Source organism: Tuber melanosporum (genome assembly GCF_000151645.1).
Source record: "Tuber melanosporum whole genome shotgun sequence assembly, scaffold_11, strain Mel28".
NCBI lineage: Eukaryota > Fungi > Ascomycota > Pezizomycetes > Pezizales > Tuberaceae > Tuber > Tuber melanosporum.
Window position 1 is genome coordinate 547338 of NW_003298766.1, and position 23481 is coordinate 570818.

General features: G+C 45.4%; 3 protein-coding genes; 2 read left to right on the forward strand and 1 right to left on the reverse strand.

Annotated features, from left to right (window-relative positions):
- Nucleotides 1-4919: 4919 nt before the first annotated feature.
- On the reverse strand, nt 4920-6403 carry GSTUM_00004299001 (uncharacterized protein). XM_002835537.2 has 4 exons: nt 5845-6403; nt 5720-5738; nt 5596-5651; nt 4920-5527 (listed from the first exon to the last, which is right to left on the reverse strand). The coding sequence occupies exons 1-4, from the start codon at nt 6211-6213 to the stop codon at nt 5213-5215; spliced, it is 759 nt and encodes a 252-aa protein (XP_002835583.1). The 5' UTR covers nt 6214-6403; the 3' UTR covers nt 4920-5212.
- A 160-nt stretch (nt 6404-6563) lies between these two features.
- On the forward strand, nt 6564-8376 carry GSTUM_00004300001 (uncharacterized protein). XM_002835538.2 has 4 exons: nt 6564-7688; nt 7722-7768; nt 7836-7900; nt 7960-8376. The coding sequence occupies exons 1-4, from the start codon at nt 6684-6686 to the stop codon at nt 8007-8009; spliced, it is 1167 nt and encodes a 388-aa protein (XP_002835584.1). The 5' UTR covers nt 6564-6683; the 3' UTR covers nt 8010-8376.
- An 11691-nt stretch (nt 8377-20067) lies between these two features.
- Nucleotides 20068-20915, forward strand: GSTUM_00004302001 (uncharacterized protein). XM_002835539.2 has 2 exons: nt 20068-20409; nt 20478-20915. The coding sequence occupies exons 1-2, from the start codon at nt 20231-20233 to the stop codon at nt 20560-20562; spliced, it is 264 nt and encodes an 87-aa protein (XP_002835585.1). The 5' UTR covers nt 20068-20230; the 3' UTR covers nt 20563-20915.
- The last annotated feature ends 2566 nt before the right edge of the window (nt 20916-23481 follow it).

The following is a 23481-nucleotide window of genomic DNA, read 5'->3' on the forward strand; positions in this document are numbered from 1 at the left end:
TCTTCGAATCCCAAACAAATGAGGAAAGCAAAGCTACTCAAAAGAGATATGATAATGCAATCCATTCAGTCACTTTGAGAAAACAAAAATTAGCTGAATGTAGAAGGAAAAGAACAGAGGTAGAAAGATTAGAAGAGGAGGGAAACCTACCAAAGTAAAGAAAGACAGGATCTACCCTATTAAAGGAAGAAGTCAAACTTGTTGAACAGGTTGCTGAAGCCGAGCGGAGGGTGAAGAAATTCGAGAAACACCTTGAGGAATTGATGCAAGATGTAGGAGAGGCAAGAAGGTTGATTGGAAGTCCAGAGAAAGAGGCAGAAAGTGGATTTGATGAGCGCAAACTAGAAGAAGGTTTTGAAGAGAGAGCAGAGGCCAATAAAGCCTCTGCTCCCAGAAAGAAACATGAATCGGTGGACTTGTTGCTAGTTTGTTGTTAAAACCTCCAAAGTAGATTGATACTCTAGAGGCAATCTGATGTTGGTATCGGGAAGGTTGTATTGAGAAAAGAGAAAAAAGAAAAACGAATTTAGTTGCTCTATCCCTTCGGCTGCTGAGACATTCAGTCCAGTTTGAAATGTAGAAAACTAACTGTATTAAGGAATTTTATCACAGATCAGTAAACCTCATCTCAACTGTCGCTTTCTCACTCTTGAGGGAGTACCAATCCTATATCTCAATATCAGACTATTTTCCAATTTCCAATAAAATGCCACCAAAAAGAAGAATCCAAGAAACTAGGAGTATGAATTCTGGTCCTCACTAAAGAAAGAAAATCCGATCTGGAAAGCTTCAGAGTCCCCCCAGTGAACAGGATGCCTCTGAGAACCATGAAAACCAGAGTGAAATGGCTGCGATCCCGAATATAACATCTATGCTCCCAAGTGGGTCATCCAGAGTTATCGGAAATGGTAGAAGCACTGAAGAACGATCACTAGGTCCTTCATTTCATGTACGGCATTGCCCAGTATTACCCCGTCTTTCCTGGTTCCTCAAGGATCCTCTGCACTAAATCTCCCTTGCCAGATACCACCTACCAGTGTGGAGAAACGGAAAACAAAATCCCGGATACCTGCCACTATGCTGCCCGGCCTACCCAAGTTTGAACTATTCCAAGTACTGTTCCCTGAGCATCAAGTACCTGTAAGCTACTAAACTAATTTCTGCAACTTCTTCTTGATAGGTGTTTCAGTTATGACATGTATATAAAATAGGCTTAATGACCAGCATATGTGTTAAATAGTCTAAGTCCGATCGCATTGTTTTCTCTATTTTGGGATGATCAAGTATTTGAGCAGCTCGCACTGCATACCAATTTGTATGCAAAAAAGAAACGGGAGGCAAAACCTAGTAAAGTGCCTGACCGACTTGGACACTGTCATGAGTGACCCAGAGCCGGAAAGAGAATGAGACTATAGAAAGAGACTACCTCTCATGAGCTGAAAGTATGGATAGGGATTATAATAAAAATGGGACTACACAAGGAGTCAGCTCTTCCCTTGTAGTGGTCCAAAACTGGAAGAAATAGCTGGAGAAAGGTCTCTTGGAAGCCAGTTCAAAACTATCACTGCTTAGCCAGAAAACATTAGTACTGAGTTCCATGAAACTGTATATCATTAAACCATTTCAAACAGCTTAAAAGGTACTTCCATGTATCTGATCTCCAGATTGAGCTTGATATAAAACCCTGGTATAAAAAACTCGATCCATTAGCCACACTACTTCAAGAACGTTTTAGGAGATACTACCTTCCGGCAACCAAGGTAGAGGTTGATGAGATAGTAGTAAGGTTTTATGGAGGAAGTCACCATTCTTTAAAGATAAGAAATAAGCCAATTAAGGAAGGATACAAGATTTTTGCACTTTGTGACCATAGGTATACCTATAGCTTTCTTTGGTATTCAGCAAGTCAGGGTATCGCTGGATTGGATTCTCCTTCAGCAAATCTTACACTAACCTCATTGGGCATGCTACAGCTAGCTAAGCTGCTTCCAGGTAATTACGGGTGGCAGCTAATACTAGATAACTATTTTACAAATGTACCACTTTTTGAGCGGCTAAGGGATCTAGGGATAGGAGCAGCAGGAACTACTAGAGTTGATGCTGCAGGATTTCCTAGTTCTTTGAAGATTGAAAAGGAGGAAGCAAGAAAGGTCCTTCCCTGGGGTCATGCTAGTGGAGATATCATGGGAAATCTATGCTGCTTGGTTTGACAGAATAATAGCACGGTCTTCTTTATGACCAGCTATCACGATATTACTTCAACAGTAGAAAGATTATACTGCTTGCCCAAAAGAACCAGTACCAATGCCCATACAGTTTGGGGAATCTTTGGAGATTAGTCATGAAAGACCTTTCCTATTCCTCAGTTTATTGATGACTATAACTACCATATAGGGAGAGTTGACATTGCCGACCAGCTATGCTCCTACTATTCTACCCAACAGCGAAGTTGCTGCAACTGGTATCCACTCTTTTACTGGCTTCTGGATACATCACTGGTCAATTGCTATCGAATACAAAAAACAATTTACCCTTATCGTATTACTCGTAGTCAACACTACCTTTTCTGCTCTGAAGTGGCTGAAAGGTTAATCCAAACTGGACTACAAGAACAATCAACTGTTTCTCTATCTAAACCAGGTAAGCTTTATATTGCGTCTTCACTTTATTATAAAAGTTTTTAGTTTGAAAGTTAAAGTATTTTAGATATTGCTAGTCACAGCATTTCAATATCTGGAAGCTTCCCGCCACAGGCCTCATCAAGCTCTAGGATATCTCCTTCCTCCGCTCTTTCTTCCTCCTCTCGAGCCAATATTCCTTATACTACTTCCAATAGTCTCATTCCTCCGGTTTCTACATTCTCATCGATTTCACCTAGCCTTTTCTACTCTTCCCTGGCCAATTCTGTCTCTTCTTTGAACCCACTCATTCCTGCAAGAATGCTTCCCCCTATTTCCCCTCCTTCAAACTCATTCAGATTACCAGCTGATCCTCTCAAACCCTCTCCAATTCCATTTTTCACCATCCCGATCTCGTCAAATGACAGTATTCCGTCTCTTGAATGCTCCCAGGCCATCCCTCTTTCTTCTTCTCTTTCTCCTTCCATCATTGATCTTCCTGCTCCCTTAATTCAACAAAATATATTCACTGTCCCACCAGCCAGTTTAGCCTTTCAGCCTCAAACTCTAAACCTTTTCCGATTTTATTTCCTCCACTGGTTACCCATACTTCAAAACAACGGTCCACATTTTTATCTTGTATTTTTTGCAGGTGGAAACGGTTTGAAAGCAGATTACTAGATGCTAAGGTTAGATCCATTAACTATGGTTGCAGAGAATGCAATATTGCCTTATGTCGTGAATGTTTTCCTGTATTTCATGGTATAACATATGGTATTAGTATCTAAGTATGTAACAGCAAAATAAATGCCAATCTGATATCACGTGATGTCAATCATTTCTCCACATAGTTAGTTTTCTACATTTCAAACTAGACTGAATGTCTCAGCAGCTGAGGGGATATGAAATGCGGTTTGGTTGTTGCCAAGACATGTGGTGCCTCGTTGAGGGTGTTGCCTCGCTGAGGGCTCACCCGCTTTATATTATGAAGAGTACAAACAGAGTAGGCATATCTTAACTGCTGCAACATATCCTCCCATTCTAAGTGTTGAGTTCTCTTATCAGTTGTTATAAAAATTTATAGTTACTCTTTCTCGGCATCATCGAAGGTTGGTGGCCAGCGGGTTTGATGCTTGTTGGTTGGCATATTATCAGCTTTTGAACAAGCATAAATATCATGGCAAGTGCTTAGCTTTATATTCACTAAGGCCGTAATATCTTTCTACTTCATTTTTGCCTCATCATGAAGAGTGATGATATGAAGCCATTCATCACAGGTTGTTTCTTGGCGCTTTGTGTTATTCAGAAAATGCTCACTCTGGGTTCCCTTCAACTTTATTATAAGAAATAAATAAAATATGGGAGACTTTGTGGACAGACTTCGGACATGGATCAGATAGGATTCAGAGCAAACAAGATCAGTTGACCTTGACTTTGGATGTGAAATCACAAAGTTGCTGTTTTTGATGGTAGTTTAGTGGTTATATGGCTGTGGCGACAGACCCTATCTTGGATGACCTCACTCCAAAAGCTGGGTTTGGATTGCTGAATCTTGATTTCCGACGTTGACAAGATCCACCAATCATATCCTTTCCGATCACTTACCCTTACACCCTCGTACAGTGGCAGGTGGTCTACCAATGATATCGCACAAGTTAAGCTAAGCTGGGAATGCTCAGATACTCGAGTACAAGTATAGGTGCATCGGGCTCTAGCTCCACGAGAATCTCATTATGGCCCTTTATTCTAAGCTAGGAGAAGAAGCTATGAACAATTTCTCCAATAGCGCAGGATCAAAAAATCATAGTGTACAAGAGCTGAAGGCGAGTGTTCCTATTGATCCAAGGGACTGTACAAAGAAGGAGTTCGAGCGAGTGAAGAGTAACATCAGTAGGTTCGGGCATGCCACTACGATACCGTAGCTTACTCGTAAATAGAGGTCTTGTGGGTGGTGCGACATAAGTTACAGCGCAGGTTTGAGGCGTCAATCCCGAGTGATTGATTGTGACATTAGACAACACCAGCACGGTATTCCATTGGCTATTCTGCCTTGAGCCCATGTACTTGTAGCTGATGCCTAGAGGACGAATACGGCAGCATGCAGGGTTCGTCGGCGTATTCGCTAAACCATACGTTGGACAGAGAAGGGACAAGGCCCGAAGAGGTTACTCTAGGAGCTTCCCCACGGTCTAGAAACATCGGGAGGGGTTTCCTGGGGTGATATCCCTACCTTATTTATATAATTCACAGTAAGAGTATCTTCACGAGTCCCAAAGAAACAGATGCCATATTCTAAAGATGTAAGCATGTATAACTACTCGATTCACTCAGACCAGAAAGCAATAGCTACAGTAACTACACGTAAAAGAGAAGGGAAAGGGAAGAAGCTTCCTATATCTCAGAATGCAACAAAACACCACAAACCCCTTCATACAGCGAATAAAGTAAAGTAAAAGTGCAACTTAAAAGAAGGAAAATGTCAAAAAAGTAAAATCAGAGCCCCGTGCAGCCCTCAACCATCCATAAGAAGGTAGTGCTAAAAAGGACACGAGAAAGTAAAGGAGGTATTAGAAACCCATCTGAATCCTCCTAGCTTAGATGCTCATGGTATAATCCATTTCCACCCCAGGAACGACACCGGCTATGAACTTGACGAACACAATCATGTACTGGTCAACTCTTAGTCCGCTATCAATATCCACTCTGACAGCTGTTTCATCTTCTTTATCCTCGGAATTTGCGGGAGGCACCTCTTCCCATTCTTCCCGCTCTTTGCGTCGGAGCATGCTGTCGAAGATACGCTTCATAGCCTCAGCATGCTTGCATGGATGCACAGTTGCCATAAGTGTGCCCTCCGGAGGGAACTCTTCAATAGTTACAGTCTTCTCGCGGTAATCGGGAGCGATGTCCTCGAACATAACCGTAGGTGGGGTGAGTGGGAGCCCTGTTGCCCCGTCGTGCCCAGAGATGTATAGACGTGGGGTACGGTAGTATTTGGAGTAAGCAAGGTAAAGGTTGTAGAAGCGTAGGGGTCTATTCAACTTGTAAGCTATGCTTCAAAACGTGAGATAAGATAAGAGGCGTTAGGGTGGCAAACTCACGATTTTCCAGACTTTCCGTCTGCGCTCTTTCCCTTTACGCTCTCCTTGATGATGGCTTCATCGTCATCCTCTTCATCGTCATCCATATCTGGGATTTCCTCGTCCTCCTCCTCTTCTTCCTCGACGCCTTTGTCATCTACGGTCCTTACTTTGGCAGAGGTTGGAGGGTCCCCATCTTTGATAGGAATGTTGTCCTCCCACTCATCCACGCCCTCAATAGCCTCACCAGGATTCCAAGGAGAAAAACTATCATCAAGACGAGAATGGCATGGAGCGTGACGGAGCTTTAGGAACTGCTTGTTTTCAGGTAGATGGGTAACGCTCTTTCCCGGGGCAGCTGGCTGCCAGCTCCAAGTGGGGAACTTGTAGACGAGAAAGTCCCCAGCGTCGACGAACTCTTCCGGGGTGAGCTGGCCAGTGCTGGTGAAGGTCGAGGTATGTGAGGGACTTGAGATGTACTCTTGTATCGACATAATAGTGGAATAGAGATTCATGTTGTTTGCTCGCTTTCCAGCAGTTTAGAGCCTTGTTAAATTTATATGTTGCGATAACAGTTGATATTGCGAGGGCGGGTGTTTAAGTATGGGAGGTAAGGTGGAGAGTAAGTGTAGCGTTCGAAATTATAAAGGGTGAGCGGGGCGAAGAGGGCAGGGCAGAGCGACAGTCATTCAAGTCTCACGGGACATGGTGGGGGGTGGGGGAGACAGCCTGCAGCTTCCAGTTAACCCTTGGCACAAAGCTGGGTTTAGTCATCAGGTGATTTCTCCCAGGTTACCCGGCGCTCGCTCGATCGCTTCAATCTACTTGTACTGGTACTCGAGCAAGACTGATTAACTTGACCTTCGCAGGCTTCTCTATTCGTGCCGTCCACCTCTTATAGAACATTCTATCCTCTTCTCCCCTATCCTCATCCCAAGCAAACAATTTACAACTTTCCAAAAGAGAAAAGAAATCTTGATACAACATGGCCGAAGGAATCGATAGAAGGGAGGATGCTCGTCTTGAGTTCAGCACCAGCAAGGAGGTTACAGTGGCACCTACCTTCGAGGCCATGCACCTGAAGGAAGGCCTCCTTCGCGGAATCTACGCCTACGGTTACGAATCTCCTTCTGCCGTTCAGAGCAGAGCCATCGTCCAGATCTGCAAAGGTCGCGATACCATCGCCCAGGCTCAATCCGGAACCGGTAAAACCGCAACTTTCTCCATCTCCATCCTACAAGTCATCGACACGGCGGTTCGTGAAACCCAGGCACTAGTCCTTTCCCCTACCCGAGAACTCGCGACCCAGATTCAGTCCGTCGTCATGGCGCTCGGTGACTACATGAACGTTCAGTGCCACGCTTGTATCGGCGGGACCAACGTTGGCGAGGACATACGCAAGCTCGATTATGGCCAACACGTCGTCTCCGGCACACCCGGTCGCGTAGCGGACATGATTCGCCGTAGGAACTTGAGAACCAAACACATTAAGATGCTGGTTCTAGACGAGGCAGACGAATTGCTCAATCGTGGGTTCAGAGAACAGATTTATGATGTTTACCGCTATCTTCCCCCGAGCACCCAGGTTGTCGTCGTATCCGCTACCCTCCCCTACGACGTTCTGGACATGACTACGAAGTTCATGACAGACCCCGTCCGCATCCTTGTCAAGCGTGACGAATTGACCCTCGAAGGGCTGAAACAATACTTCATCGCTGTCGAAAAGGAAGAATGGAAATTCGACACTCTCTGTGATCTCTACGACACCCTCACAATCACACAAGCAGTCATTTTCTGCAACACACGTAGAAAGGTCGACTGGCTAACGGAGAAGATGCGCGAGGCGAACTTCACTGTCTCCGCCATGCACGGAGAAATGCCGCAGAAAGAGCGCGATGCTATCATGCAGGAGTTCCGCCAGGGAAATTCTCGCGTGCTCATCTCCACCGATGTTTGGGCCCGAGGTATCGATGTTCAGCAGGTCTCTTTGGTCATCAACTATGACTTGCCGAGTAATCGCGAGAATTATATTCATAGAATTGGTAGATCTGGCCGTTTCGGTCGCAAAGGGTAATTGACCGCTCTCAATATCGCCCTCTCACTACAGATAATGATATTGATGCTAACGCTACTCCAGTGTCGCTATCAACTTTGTCACAAGCGAGGACGTCAGAATCTTGCGTGATATCGAACTTTTCTACAGTACGTCTCCTTCTAACCCCTCGGGCATCCTTGTTTATCCCAAAGCTAACAAAAAAAAGGTACTCAAATCGACGAAATGCCAATGAACGTTTCGGATCTGCTCTCGTAGGCAATTTTTCTTCATTTTCCAGATCATGCTTTTGAGAAAAGCCCGAGCTCCAGAAACAAAAAAAGGGGGCAAGGCCGGTCATCGAGGGGAGGAAATGGGGCTGCATTTTCACTGGTGAGCCTACATTTGCATTTTTTCTTATTATGAACGGGTTTCAGGTCCGGGAGGAAATCTTCGGTTGGCTGATGGATGGCTGGTGTTTGGAGTTCTTTTTTCCTTACAACAAAAAAAAAAAATTCACGAAGTCTTTTTTATTTTTCCACAACTCCTAATGAGTAGAATGACAGGGAGTCGAGATGGTAAGGCTTATTGCGTTGAGAGGCGAGAATTGGATTTTTAACTGGGGATAATACAATAGTCACTATTCGTCACTCGCCAATAGACTCCTGTTTTTTTTTTGTTTTTTTTTCCTTTTCTTTTTTGCTATTAAGGCGTGCGGGGCCTTAATACCATACCGTATTTACATGATCCATTATGACTTCTATACATTTGACATTCCAAGAAACCTCTGGCGACAATATATGCCCCTCATGCAACTCGTACCGTATCATTATATGCAGCTCTCATACCACCATCCACCATGACATCCAAAGTACACCCAATACCATCGCCACCGTAAGGACGATGGACCCAATCCTATCCTTCTTGTCCGGTGTATGAGGGACGAACTCCCCCTTGGAATTGACCCACCCATCCGCGCCCCCGCCACGACCGTCATTCCCAGTGTACCTAATCCCCCTACCTCCCCCTCCAGCGGCCGGATCACCTTTACTCGTGCCGCCCTTAGCCTGGGTAACCGGTGGGTCGAGGCTCTCGACAAGAGTGCTCAGTATAACCTCCAGGGCAGAGATCTGCTCTCCAACGCCCGTGAGACTGTCCCATTCATTCGTGTACCACTTCTGGCCACAGGTGTTCTGGTCCTCGCCGTAGGAGCACTGCTTAGCAGCGGAGGTGGCGGAGGTGTACAACACCGGCATGATGGTGTCCCTGGTGAAGGGGGCCATTTTGACGGCCAAGGCCATGAAACGGGATAGGTAGGCTTTGAAGGAGCGCTGGTCCACGTTGCAGGTCAGGTACGGCTCGCAGGCCACCTCGTACATGATGTTTTTGGGGCCGACTGGGGGTTCGGTGAAGAAGTCTTCCAATGTACCGGTGAGGATTCCTTGGATTCGTGTTTTCCATTTCACGGCTCCGTCGGTCTTTTAGTTCCAACTCCGTCAGTGCGATACACTAAGGACCGAGCGCGCGGGGGGGGAGGGGACAAACAAAGTTATACATATAGGCCGCGCCAGCCAAATACATCCCAGCATTATAGGACCATTGCAAACGATTTATATCCGAGCAGTTTTTCTGCGCCATCGCCCCGTCCAAAAACCTGTGCTCCTGCGTTGCTAATCCAACATTATATGTCCAGTCGAACGTCTTCTCGGCCCACTCCGCGTACGTCGCGTTCCCGGTATACCGTGCTAACCTCGCGCCCAGTTGGAAAAAGCACCCGGCGGAGATGGTATTCTTGTAAGCGTACCCGCTATGTAACGGGATGATCTGCCAGCGCAGCCCACCCCCACAGCTATCCTTGTCCCACCGCGCAGCCTGGGTGTTGAACACTGCTTGGGAGAGCGACAGCCATTGCGGTGAATCAGCCGGCGGGTTGGGGAATCGTTTCTCGGCCGCGGACATGGCGGTCAGTGCCCAGAAACACTGATCGTCGTTCCCGAGTGACTGGGATTGATTCGGTGGCATGAAGTTCTTGTCCGGGCCAACTTGGTGCAGGATCGCTTCGCTTGCGGTAGGATTGTAACTAGTGTCGCCGGTGTAGGCCCAGTAATCTACTAATGACTTTTTTTTTTTTTTTTTTTTAACCATTCCCACATCATCGTCATTGCCATCGTCACCACCAGAAGAGGGGGGGGGGAGGTTGGGTGATATGAATAAATGGAATAGAAACATACACCAAACACAGCGCCAGACTCCCACCAGTAATAAGGATCTCCGAATAATCCAGGAATGCCACCGGTTTTATTACCAGGGTAGAACTGCATCATTTTAAAGGCGACTTTTCCAGCGACCCTGGATACCGAGGCTAATACCGCAGCAGATCAAAAAGAAAACCCCGGTTACTATCTCTCGTTCCCGTTTGCATCCCTGACGCAGGGCCTTATCGCAGATGCGGGGGTGGAGCGAGTGCGCATCTTCAAACATACCTTTATTTTTGACGTCAATCTCATGCGCCAATCCCCCAACCACTATTGTTGCCAACAATAAGGTCAGGATAGACCAGAAGTTCATCGTCATCATCATCATTACTATCATTCCCCGCTCTTACCGTATCCCTAGAAAGCGGGGGAGGGGGGGGAGGCGTGAGTACAACAAGGCGGGCGGGGCGCGCGCGAAGAGAGAGAGAGAGGAAGCGACGGTAGGCAAAAGAGATCCCGACAAGGATCCTCGAAAAGCGGCTCCGTGATGTAAGGTAAAACACAGTAAAAGGCGAATGGACTTGTTAACTCGAATCCTTCTTTCCGGGAGGAAGGAAGGGAGGGGGGGGGGGCATAGAGCTTAACGAGCGTGTGTGGTGAGATGGTTCGAGAATGAAGCCAAGTTATGGGGTAACTTTAGACAATATACAACCTAATTCACGAGATATTGTGTAGCCTCTCTTTTTTCTTTCCTTTTTTTTCCTTTTACCCACTCAGCTCCCATACACAAGGCCGAGTACGTCCTAAAGGGAAGGGAGGGAAGGTAAATTATTTCGAGTGAGAGCCTGTGATTTCTTTTGTGGCGTGCAACGTGACGTTACGTGCGGCTGTATGATTGGTAACGATTGTTGGGACAGTTGCTATTTTTGTTGGAAAGTGCTGGCTGAGGGCATTGTGATGGTTGATGATCGTGGGCTCTTTCGCATATACCGGTGCACTTTGTCCCGGTGTAAATTGTTTTTTAAGCTATCTGGCTGGGAAACCTTTTCTTTCTTACATATTTCTTATTATACTTGAAGGGCATTTCTTTTGCGAGGATTTTGATTTCACTCGTTCATTCGTTTTGCTCAGATTACGGGCTGCTCGAGTTATGTTGTTTGGTGTAAGGGGTGATGATGGCATGACGGCAGGGCGTAACTTATCACGGTAGCAATTCTCTTCTAAACATCGGTTGAATCTCCCTTTTAGAAGCCCATCATAGACTATCGTAGTCGAGTAAGAGTATTATCATACTTCAAGTTGAATAGCGCCTTGGCAAAGTTTATCTCCCCAGACGGGCCGTCGATTCATGGTTGATCGACCTGTAAATTTAGGCGAGAAAGGGAGCTTGAGGCCTTTCGACTGACATTCATTTTCAGCTCGGTACCGGTACGGTGGGGTGGGAAGATTATTGGGCTTCTGTCTTAGAGCGGGGATTAGAACCTCTGCACGGAGATATGATACTAAATTTATCGAGCCAGCGTGGCTGCCTGCCAGGAAAGCGGGAGTTAAACAAGCTTCCCCGGCTAATTTACAGTATTCTATGGAGGTTATTAGTGATGAGACGGGTAGTGGTGCTGGTGGCCGAAAACATATGCGCATGGCGCGGGAATCCGTAGATGTCCTCGGCCACCCGTACCCTTGTCCGTCCCATCACTAACCTCCATACCCGACCGGAAACTCGGGTTATCATGGGAAAAAGTATGGTGAAGTCTTGACTGCCAATAGCTTATCGATATCATAGATATTCTGTTAAATTATCATGATATTATTATCGTAGCCACATTTGCCATACTTTCCCCTACCCCCTACGCACAACAATACACTTTTCAATGAGTTGAGCTTAACCCATCGGGAATTAGGATTGGATAGGGTCTAGGGGTAACTACAGTGCACCGTTATAATACAAAGCTTCTGAGAACACTAGTAACTGGTTGATTGGGAAGCCAAAGAGGTATGATGCATACAACACCTGCGTCCGTGAATCTGTAGGAGATATTGTGGAATTAGAGGCTTGTTTTAAGTCTTCTGGTTTCATTCGTGATCCTCCGTTGAGCTGCTCCAAGGATGAGCAGGGGCAATCATCTATCGTGAGTGGACCATAATATTCCGTCGTTGCTAAGCCTATCGGTACTCTGGGACTAGAAGTTGTACGGGCACGGTATGATACTATATATCGCGGGTGTTTGCATACTGTTTTGAATAGGATCTCTTTAAAAACTGCTTATGTCCGCGTCGAGGATACCGACGGGCCTACCCTATCGTGAGCGGGATATGATAATATGATACGTAAACAATACCGATGTGTGCCATTAACTCCGCTGAAGAATTTTTTTTTTTGGGGGGGGTGACTTGACTTGAAAGGATATAGTCTATCTAGTGCAGGCATTGTAGATGCTATATACAGGATCCAAGAATGGCATCTTATTTGCTCCCTGTCTGCCAGGCTAAACTGTCACTCGTGAATTTCCATCAACCCTCAGAGCAAGAAAATTGGTGTAGTGGAAACTCAACATATACTGTGCTTCTAGTATTAGGGTGTGGAGGGCAAACAGAAGCGAGATATGTGATACTAATGATAGACACATGTCCCTACAGTGCTTCTATTGACACCTTAAATCATAGGAGAAATGCCAGTAGCATATTGCCTTCTGCGGATTCGAAACTGACTGATGGTATAAACTTCTCCTTTGTGGGCTCTTTGCCGGTTCCCTGCCTTCCTTCTGGTATGATACTCTGACAAGATAGATAGTACGCAACAAACAAACCACCCAAGCACAGATCGAAGAATTCAAGTTCCTAGGTGTTTATGTACTGGGGGTCCAGTACAGCAAGTGGTAAATTAGCACCTCAGAGTTTCTCGGGTGAGGACTGGGTGAAACCCAGAGCTGCTAAATCCTGGCCGTACATGCTCTGTCCTAGCAGCAATACTATGGAGTAATCCAGGAGGATTTATAGAGACAAGGTGGCGCTCTGGAGATAATCTAAACATGCTCTTCGCTTAATATCAGGGACCCAAGTATCGTGCTCCCAGACACTCAAGAAGTCCCTGGGTATAACCATGGACAGCACTTGTTACGTGGCCAGCGGGCCACTATCACGCTCACAACAACCTTCTTACGATATCGTCCTATGACCAAGAACGGTCTTCTGTCATCTAACAATAAGACCGCTGGCGAGCGCAGTGGTTCAAGGCCCCTGAGCGAGGGGTCCTCTATCTCCTATCCATTACTTTATAGTAAGGGCTTTCTCGAATTGAAATTGGGATTGGCCCGGAAATGACCAGAAGCTGATGTCTAGGCTAGAAATCCTACTCTTCCGCTACTTCGGATTAAATGCTATCATAATACTGTGTGATTAGCGAGCGACTGATATCCTATGACACTTCACAGGACTAGCCTTCCTGAGCTAACCTCTGGTACGAAGACCACCGGTTTTGGTGGAATTGGGGCTATTGGGTGACATTGCGTGGCCGGTACTCATCGTGCTGTACCACGCTCAGCTGGAAGGACAAACGCCCCTCCCCCAACGGTACCTCGCACGGCGGGGCACGGATCCCTCTGTAGAGGTCAGTCTGCTAAACAGTATGATTATGTCAGCTAGCTGTGGGCTAGTGTCCAATTCGTTGGTGTGACGATACCGGTAACCTGCCGATAAATTTATGCTGGGCTAGAACAAAATCATAAACTGTGAATCATGGATCAGGATCCTCTCCTCCCTCTAGCGACCCCACGCCAAGGGCAATGGACACCTAGCGGGACATCATTATCCGTGGAAGCAGGAAGAGGTGAAAGAAAAAACCTCGACAAGCTCATGACACGATCAGCCTTTCCTGTTTGCCTAGTGGACGCATCTAGCGTCCCACAACTCCTTACACATTGGCTTCCGAGAGCGGCGTTCAAAAAAAAAAAAGTCTGATATGATAAAGTACCAGGTCAAATCGTTTCGTCCGGCGATGCAACCACAACTCCACCACCACTATAAATTTACTACCTAGGCAACCACAACTACACAGAATGAAGTGAAAATTTAGTTAGAGATTGAATAGATATAAGAAAATTCTCATGTGAAATTATAGAATAAAAAAATCAATACTTTGTATACCATCCCTTTGCATCTAAAACAGCAGCCACTCTCCTAGGCATAGACTCCCACAACCTTTCCAAAAAATCTCCCTCTATATCATGAGTCCAAACCTCATTAAGAGATTCTGCTAAATGTCTTCTAACAGTTTCTGGACCACTCTTAGTCTTATGAATGTCAGGAAAGCGCTGGTGTAGCTTTTCCTTTACCCTCTTCCAACAGTACTCAATCGGATTGAGATCAGGGGAATTAGGTAGCCATTCCATAACCTGTATATTGTTTTCCTCAAACCAAGCCATAGTATCCTTTGCAGTATGTATCTTTGCATCATCCTACTAAAATATAGGATCCCTAACTATGTCCTCCACCTCGAGCCAGGTATCAACTAAACCATCTTCCAAAACTCCAATATATACAAATCTGTTCACACTCTTCTCAAAAATGGGAATCAGAGGACTTTTATTTTTAGCCCAAATACAAGCCCATACCATCAGCTTTATCCCAGGATCTTGTGTAATCCCATGAATGCTGTCCTTGTGCCACTTTTCCTCAGGTATTCTGAATACCCAAATGCCCTTAGAATCTTTGGACTTTTCAATCATGTATTTATCACTAAAGATGACATCCTCAAAGTCCTCCTTTGTCCAATCCTTATGCTCTATACCCCAAGCTAATCTCTTGACAGCATTCTCATCTTCCAGAAGAGCTCTCTTCCTTGCTCTCCACTTCTTTATATTGACTGATGCCAAAGCTCTCTTAACAGTACTCAGAGAGGCATATGGTACAACATCATTATGCAATTCTGACAGGGTTTGGTGGCGTGCCTTCTTGAACTCTCAGACTAGGTGGCAGAAGGTTCTGTTATTGATAATTTTGTGTCTTCCTGGTGTTGGAAGGTTTTTCTCATCATTTCTGTTTTGATAGTACTTATGAAAACTGAGAACTGTACTCTTTGAATGGTTTAAGAGCTTTCCAATTTCAACAAAAGAAAGTTCTTTTTTTCTCAGAGCAACAATTTGCCCTTTTTCAAGGTCTGAGAGATGGCCGATCTTTTCAGAAGACATTATTGTTAAGGGGTGGTTGATTAGTAGGATGGGAATTTTGAGGTGTTGTTTATTTACCACCGATTGGACGAATCAATTTGACCTATGGAGGTACAGCTGGTAAGTTTTGTACATTTTAATAGCAGGGGAGGTTGTACTACTGGGAGTAAGGACAGTGAATTAGGTATGGTACCTTGTGACCAGTCTTGGCTTGGAATCAAACTAAGTTTTGACCATTATAACTCAGATCACCAGAGCACCTGTACAAACTTTAAGCAAGTAGAAATGTTTCCTCCTGCTTTCCTGCTCTCATGATCTTTTCTTTCTTCTAACAAATAAAACAGTACCAATTTTCCAAAGATATGGACAGTATAGAATATAACAAAAGAAGTATGAGAGATAGAAAACAAAAAGAGGGCTAAATGAGAACACCGAAAGAAATCTAACAATCAACCTTCCTTCTCAAAACCTGCTTTCTGGTTCCACCAATAGAGGCATTGGTGAAGTTGTTGCTACCATTGCCTGGGAAATTGTTACCACCGATATGTTCTAATATGGCAATGAGGGCATGTTGGGGCCTGGTATGAGAAGCAGGTGGGCAATCAAGAACATGAGCTGTAGAATGTGAGCTGTAGGAAGTGTGATTATCTTCAAGTGAAGGGGAGCTCAAGGTTGCTATATGAGATGAGAGTTCTTGGACCCCATTTGCGGAAGCTATGACCACGCAATGGCCCTGCAACCAGGTATACCTTTGCTCACTGTCATCTGAGGCACTACTGTTTCCTCCTCACACAATCTCATGTTCTTTGCCTAATTGGCAACGGGTTTCCACAATCCACCATTCAATAAGAGGGATGGTGGAGGACCACAGATGATGAGGGACTGTGGGGGACTGTGGAGGACTGCTAGAGACTGCAGAGGACTGAGTGGAACTGTAGAGAACTGCTAGTGATGGGCGGAGACTACAGGAGACTGGGAAACTACCGGAGACTGCCGGGAACTGGGGAGAACTGGGGAGAACTGAGGGAGACTGTGGGGGACTGCAGAGAACTAAGGAGAACTGTGGAGGATTGAGGAAAACTGTGGGAAACTGTGGGAAACTGTAGGAGACCGCGGGGAATTGCTGGGGACTGTGGGAGACTGCTAGGAGTAGGTGGGGCTGTAGAAGGCAGCTGGGAATGGGGACTCATAGGCTGCTAGGATCTGTATGAAGGGATGGTCTTAGACTTTGCAGAAGATAGTAAAGAATTGCCATATAAGATTTTAATATTTTGTAAATTGGCTATTGGCATCAATTACAGCTTAACACCTTGCTGGCATGGATTCAATCAGTTTCTTAAATCCGAATGATGCAATAGTATCCCATGATTTATTTACCGCATTCCATAATCAATCATATGTCATGTTTTCAGGAAAATTATCTTGCAAATAATTTTTCATAACATGTCATACTCGTTCAATTGGATTCAAGTCTGGTGAGAATAGAGGCCAGTAAATGACATGAATTCCTCTTTCCCAAAGTTCAGTACCTGTATCAGCTACTGCATAACCTGGTGCCCCATCCTGCATTAGTTTTAACGGAGAGTGTTCTGGTCTCTTTGTTGGATTAGCTAGTAAGGTACATGTATATTGGATTTGACAACAAGTATGACCAGTTCTATCTTGAATTTGGGCGTAGCGCCATCCAACTGAGCATGAAAGTTGATAGTCCCGTCTCTGCTTCCACATTAGATGAAAACTTGAAGTCCTAGGATATTCCATTTCAGAACCGGTATCGCTTTAGGTTCTTTGTCAATTTCAAGGTACTCCCTGAGTTGGAATCACCATGTTGCAATCACTGTACTAGTATCACGATCATGATGTTGGATTTTTAAAAATTTTCACATTTTCATGTTCACCTTACTCCTTGTACTATACCAGATTTGCTCCCACCACCTGCGCTAATGCAACCCCCCTGCTAGTGGAATGTACAAAACTTACTGGCTGTACCTCTGTAGTACTCGCAATGTCGTGACATTTGTGAACACAACTGGGCTTGCATTAGGACTTGCATTAGTGTATGTTAGGGGCATTTCAGGGGTAATCAATCAGAAGTGGACAAGTTGTAAAACCTGATATAAATCAGTACAAAAGTACAAATAATGTTCACTGTAATTCAGAGTGGAGCAAACCTGTGACTTCTTGAAATCAAATCACCAAAATGTCAACTCTGAGAAGGCCGACAACTTCCCTCAGCAAGAGAGGTCAAATTATAGGTTATGCCATGTTGGACGTGCCTTAGAAGATGACGATAAGGTAGATCTCAGAAAGAACTAGTGTTTTAGTGAGCACGTGTTCAAATATTATTAAAACAGGAAAACAGTGAGTAAGCGAAAACAGAATAACAGACCTCTGTGCACCTGAAAACCTCTCTGCATTACCAACCTCATTAAAGGGTACAAATGAAACTCTGACCGGAAGAGAGAAGGAACATCTAGTGGAAACTACATTAAAGGATGCAGAGCATTGCCGAATGACTTTTGCTCAGCTTGCTGATGCTGGTAAAGACTCTTTTTTTTTTTTTTTTGAAATACTTATATACATATAACTGATTAATAAATTAATTTTGTCAGCGGGTCTAGATATTAGCAGACAAACTGTATCGAAAGTATTAAAAGAAAATAAAATTTATCACCAAAAGCCGACAACAAAACTAAGTTTAAACCCAGCCCAAAAGGCTGCCAGACTTGCCTTTTGCTATCAGTATCGCTATCATGATTGGCATGGTACGATATTTACAGATGAATCATATTTTGAGACTGGTAGTCTCTGATCTCGTCATACTCATGGGGTTCTCCACTGTGCCGGTGAAGCTTACCGGCCCCAAAACATTCAGAAAAAGTTCGCACAAGGTGCAACAGTTATGTTTTGGGGTGCTATTTTGTACGATAAAGATGGTATTATATATATATTTGTTTATTATTTTATTCTTATTATTATCCTTTTACTGTACATTAAAACTGATTAAATATATTTTATATTAGGAAATAATTTGCCTTATTATATGTACACTTCACCATATGAAAATGCAAAACAACAAACAGAAGCTTTACATATACTTCAGAGAGAATATGAGTATGAGCTAGCAGAAAATGCTAGATGTAGGTCAATTGGTTTGGAAATTCCATTCCCAGAAACTCAATTGAAAGTTTGTAAAAAGGATCGGCAGGGAGGAATAGATTGGTTTATCTATCGTGAACGGATTTTGATACCTCTACTTTACCCATTCACTATGCAGTCTAAACTTGAATTTCCAGATCGGGATATTATTATAATAGAGGATAATGCCCCCGTACATATCCACCATTATCATAATATCCCACAGGAGCAATTGGGCTATAATAAGCTTATTTGGCCTGTAAACTCTCCAGACCTGAATCCCATCGAGACCATTTGGAGTGAGTTGAAAGATAAGCTCCATGAGCTTATTGGTCCCCATATGACTGCATGAGAAATCTGCACCATTCTTGAACAGGTATGTGGGCCTTTTACAAAAAAGTATTTGCTGTTTTAATATTTACTTTAACTAATTTACATATAATATACAGGAGTGGAAAAACTATCCCCGCGATCGAATAAATCATCATATAAATTCCATGTCTGAACAGATTGAAGCCTGTATTGCGGATGAAGGAGGAAACAACTTCAATTTCTAGTTTATTTTCACTTGTTTTCACTTCTTTTCCTTCCAAGTAAACCTTCTATATACTTATCTTTTTTTTTTTGTAAGATTACTTACAGCTCCAGTATCTTGCAATTCTCAAATAGATAATATGTTTCGTGCTCAGGCTCCTCTGTGTTTATTTACAGTATGAAACACTTTCTACTTTGACTAATCTAGATTGCACTAATGCATGCCTAGATACACTAATGCAAGCCCGGTCGTGTTCACAAACGTCACGACATTGCGAGTACTGTAGAAGATCTTGATCTGGGGCCGGGCCCTGATGGAGCTGGGAAACCTTTTCTATTGATCGTTGTACGGACACTTATCACTCACAGCACGGATTAAATAAAACCTGGTGTTGAACGGTATCCTGCCAGGGCGTTACGCCGTACAAGTTCTAATCTAAATCCGCTTCATACAGCCGCACTTGCAATTATTTCTGAAATAAAAAAGACCCACCCTGAAAAGACTAGAGAAGCATTTGTTTACTGTGCGAGTACAAGTACTCTAGTACATATAGTAGCTTGGACCAAAGTACCGTACCCCAGATTCTTAACATGGAGTTCTTTAGGAACAAAGTGTGCCATACCTGAAGCGCTATGGCGTCATTTCGCATATTAAAAACACAAGGCCGACCGACGATCTCGAGGCCACCCGGACTGAAAATGGCCACCTCCTACAAATCATGGCTCTTGAATTCCGGCGTAAAACACACGAATGATTGCTTTTTAGAAAGGCCCTGGCGATCACCCCGAGAAAGGAAGTTTAGTGAAGACTACTCTAGAACATATGAAAAAGAGGTTGAAGCCACCGTACTCGAGTACTCGAGTACATAATCAACTAGTACGATCGGAAAATGCTCTTGCGACCCTCAGAGGCTAACAATTGTCAGGGCCTCAAGGGTAGGCGAGGAGATTTAATCGGTCTGGACCTGCGGGCTAATATCTATGCTCGTAGGTTGCTTGACGACACTGCGGCATGGACTTAACGTTTGAGGACCGAGGTTCGCCAGAAGAGCAATAATCCGCAGCACATGGGTCTACTTGCGGACGCTTTTTCGACAAAAATGTCGGGCCCCCGGTCGATTTGCAGGGACAGCTCCACCCTGCACGCAAAAAGTGGGGTATTCGAAACTTGGAGGGCTGGTGAAGATCAAAAAGAGTTGCGGTCAAGGAGGTGTGCCGCATGCACATCCCGTCTAACACAGGACACACTTTTTAGTTGGGCTCTAGAATACGAAAGAAAATGCTAAAAGTTCCTCTTTACTATAAGAACTTCTTCGCTCTCCCTCCGTGGATCGTCAGTACAGTTTAATATTTTCTCGCTTTTCAAATACCCACACGAAGGCGAACCTTCTGGGCACCGTTTCTGCCCTCATATCAAAATCACTCGCACCACTTCACCTACCACCACACCACTGCAAAGAAACCTAGAATGTGCCACTACAGGAACATCACATTTTCTTGCGGCTGCCAGACTGAAGAGAACACTCTGGTATGCGGATACGTCCATGACGACGTCGCCCAGTGTATGGCCGACACTCAAGCAGACGAGGTTTCGGTCACCAGAGCGTGTGGAAGGCGATGCTGCAAGAATGCGCCGCCCCGTGGGTCGTAAGTACTTCTCGTGGTGTTAGGCACTTTCCTGAAGGCAGTGGGGACTAATAGGGATTGGTTGATAGAAACCTCAAACCGCAAGATAACCATAAGACCAACCATTGTCACGTTGAGTGGCCCAAAGAGAATGCAGCAACCTCAGAACTCTAGACTGGGCCGAAATCGGCTGCTAGGTGGATTGTATTTCAGGTCCTCCCTCCAAGGTAGATTTCCCAGGCCCGCCCGGCGAAGGTCCTCTTCGTTTGATTTCCGCTGATGTACGAGTTTTACTGCTCTCTGCGCCGGTACTTTCAACTTCCTTTCCTCTTTTTTGAGCAATGCTAGGGTTTTTCCTCATTATCCTTTCCAGGGTTTGCTCCTATTCACATTCCATACCTTCACCTGTATGATACTTTACTTGTATCGTACTTTATTCTAGGAACATTTTTTCTTCTCGGAGTTTCTTGAGGGGAGCCGATAACTTTGAATAGTTAATCCACAGTATATCGGTTTCTCAATCGAAATTCCAAAAACTTGAACAAATTTTGCCATAGATCCCTTCTCAACTATCACTAATGTCAAGCTGTAGAAGCAGGAGCTCTGCGGGAGTTGAAGCAGCCAGCCTCTCGTGCGATCCCAGACATACCGTAGAGACGATGCTGGACCATAGGTACAGGTATGAATGTTGCACAACCCCAACCGATTAAATAACTTAATAGTGTAGTCTATTTGATAAGGAACTCTCTCTCTGGCAAAGTCAACTCACTGAATCTTAGAGCAGTCTACCCCACATTAGAGCTCGCCGCGGTCATCCAGTGATATCCCAGCGATACCAATTTACCATTAGACTAGCCTACCCGCACTAGCTACCCCACAGCTTCACCAACGCCACCCCACCCTCTTTCCCCCCACCACGCCGCCCGCACATTAAACCGGTATCAAATTAGCCCTAACTCACCGGTAATTGAGGGCGATGCAGCCCCCATCGTAGCAATTATGATATTTTAAGAAACCGGGATGGAGAAGGATGATCATTAACTTGGATTGTGCTTTCAATTGCTTTCTTTTTCCAAAGCGGTATTTGCGCGGAGAATAAGTTGTTCGATTGACTATCATACCAAAGGCGACAAAATGTACTCGAGTAGGTGCAAGCAAAAACAAGGGAGGGGGAAGAGAGCAACCAGGTTTCTGAATGGTCTGGCTGGTCTGGTTAGCGAAAACTCGTGTCGAGTTTGCCTGGGGACCAGTGGCACCCAGGCTCCCGAACCAACTCAAGAGACCCCGATGCGTAATATTTAATGCTAGAATTTTTTTGGATTTTTTCTCCTCTCTTCCCAATTCTACCTTCTTACCTTAAATTTAACTACCGGTACTCACGTAGAGTCTTCAGGTAGAGGTGGAGTTGGTGAGGCAAGAGTCGTGTGCCTACTTCTTCCCATCATGGACCTAGAGCTCATACTCTCTGGCGCGGACACCTTCGGTATCACCATAGTCGGCAGGCAAGGTGGACCCGGTCTATTCCTCCTCGCAAACTCCGCCGGAGATGGGGTGTACACAAGCGGTGGTGGTGGGGCCTGCGACCCCCCTCCCGCCGCCGCCCGAGCGCTAGCAGACCCCTCCCCCTCCCCCATTTTCACATAGTCATCCCCCGGTAACCCCACGCCTGCCGCAATCTCCACCCAAAACTCCCCCTCGGCCTTCACCTCCTCCGCCTTACAGACCGGGCACCCAAACCTCGCCTCCCCGTCTTCAGTCTTGCCATTCCACGCCTCCCCCATGCCCCCCACCGTGTCCGGCTTCCTACACCCGCTCAGGCCGCAGCCGGCTTTCGCCAGCCGGACTTCCTGCGGTGGGGACGGGTACGGGACTATGGTCTCTATGCAATGTAGGTAGGCCACTTTCTCCTCTGAGGTGGGGAATCCTGGGACTCTTGGGGGTGTGCCGACGGGGTTTAGCGCTTCAGCTAAATGTTCGTAAGAGGGTGTTGTGCGGAGCTTGCACGGGGAGGGAGAAGGTGAGGGGGGCTGAGAGAATGGTGGTAGGAGGTGCATGTGCATGGAGCAGAGACGGTAGTAGCACTTTATCTTGTGGAGTCTTGGACAGGCGGTCAGGGTGTAGACGTTGCAGAAACACATTTTGCTTGGGGTGGAGGGGGAGTGTCCCTAGAGGGAAAAGGGAAGTTCTAAAGAGAGGCGTTGGGCGGATGGTGGTTGAGTGCCCGGGCTGATTTATACAGGTTGGTGGGAGCATATGAAGGCAAATTATCCTCTAGTGGAGAGAGTATTTTTGTGGGCCTCGTGGAGCGGATGTTTGCCGGCCGGTTTGAGTGAGGGCTTTTGACCATTGGGTGAGTGGTTGGAGGGGCATTCTAGAGCCATTCGCGGAGTTTGTGGGATTGGTAAGTTAAATTTTACTATCATGGGTTACGGCGTTCAGAGATACGGAGTGCTAAGTTCACAGAATAGTACGATTATTTCCACAGTCTTCTGCCTCGAGATCCTGGCTAAGGCAGTAGTTGCCGTACCAACAGACCAAAATATATGGGCAACCCCTCCGAGTATTATCCGCACGTTGCGAGATTGGAAGGGGAGGTTTTCAGGCAGCAAGTTTTGCGTCCGAGTGATCTCCCGTGAGTTTTCCTATCAAGCTCGATTTTGGTTCAATTCACTCATTAGCCCCTTGGCACCAAAGATCAATATTGGGGCCAACACCATTACTAGAGCGCAATCGCCAATCAGAGCTTCTATGACAGCTCAGCTCCATTAACAGCACCTAACTCACTAAGTATGCATAACGGTGGAGAGGCTGCTCGAGTACTGTACATCAGCACTGCAAAGCTAAGATACCCAACCATCTCTCGATTCACCAGTCTCTAAAAATAGAGTTCGTGTTCATATTCCAGGAGGTGCGAAGGGAAAGCTGTCCTCTCGCAACGGAAACTCCACAGAACAATTGCGTACATGGGCGGGCTCTCTCCTAGTCATATACTGGCAGTCACCCGAGACAAAAAGTCGTGGAGAAACCAAATTTCGCTTTGCCGGGGATTACGGCGCTGTGTAGGACGCATTGGGCCCGTTAGAGGGCCCTATT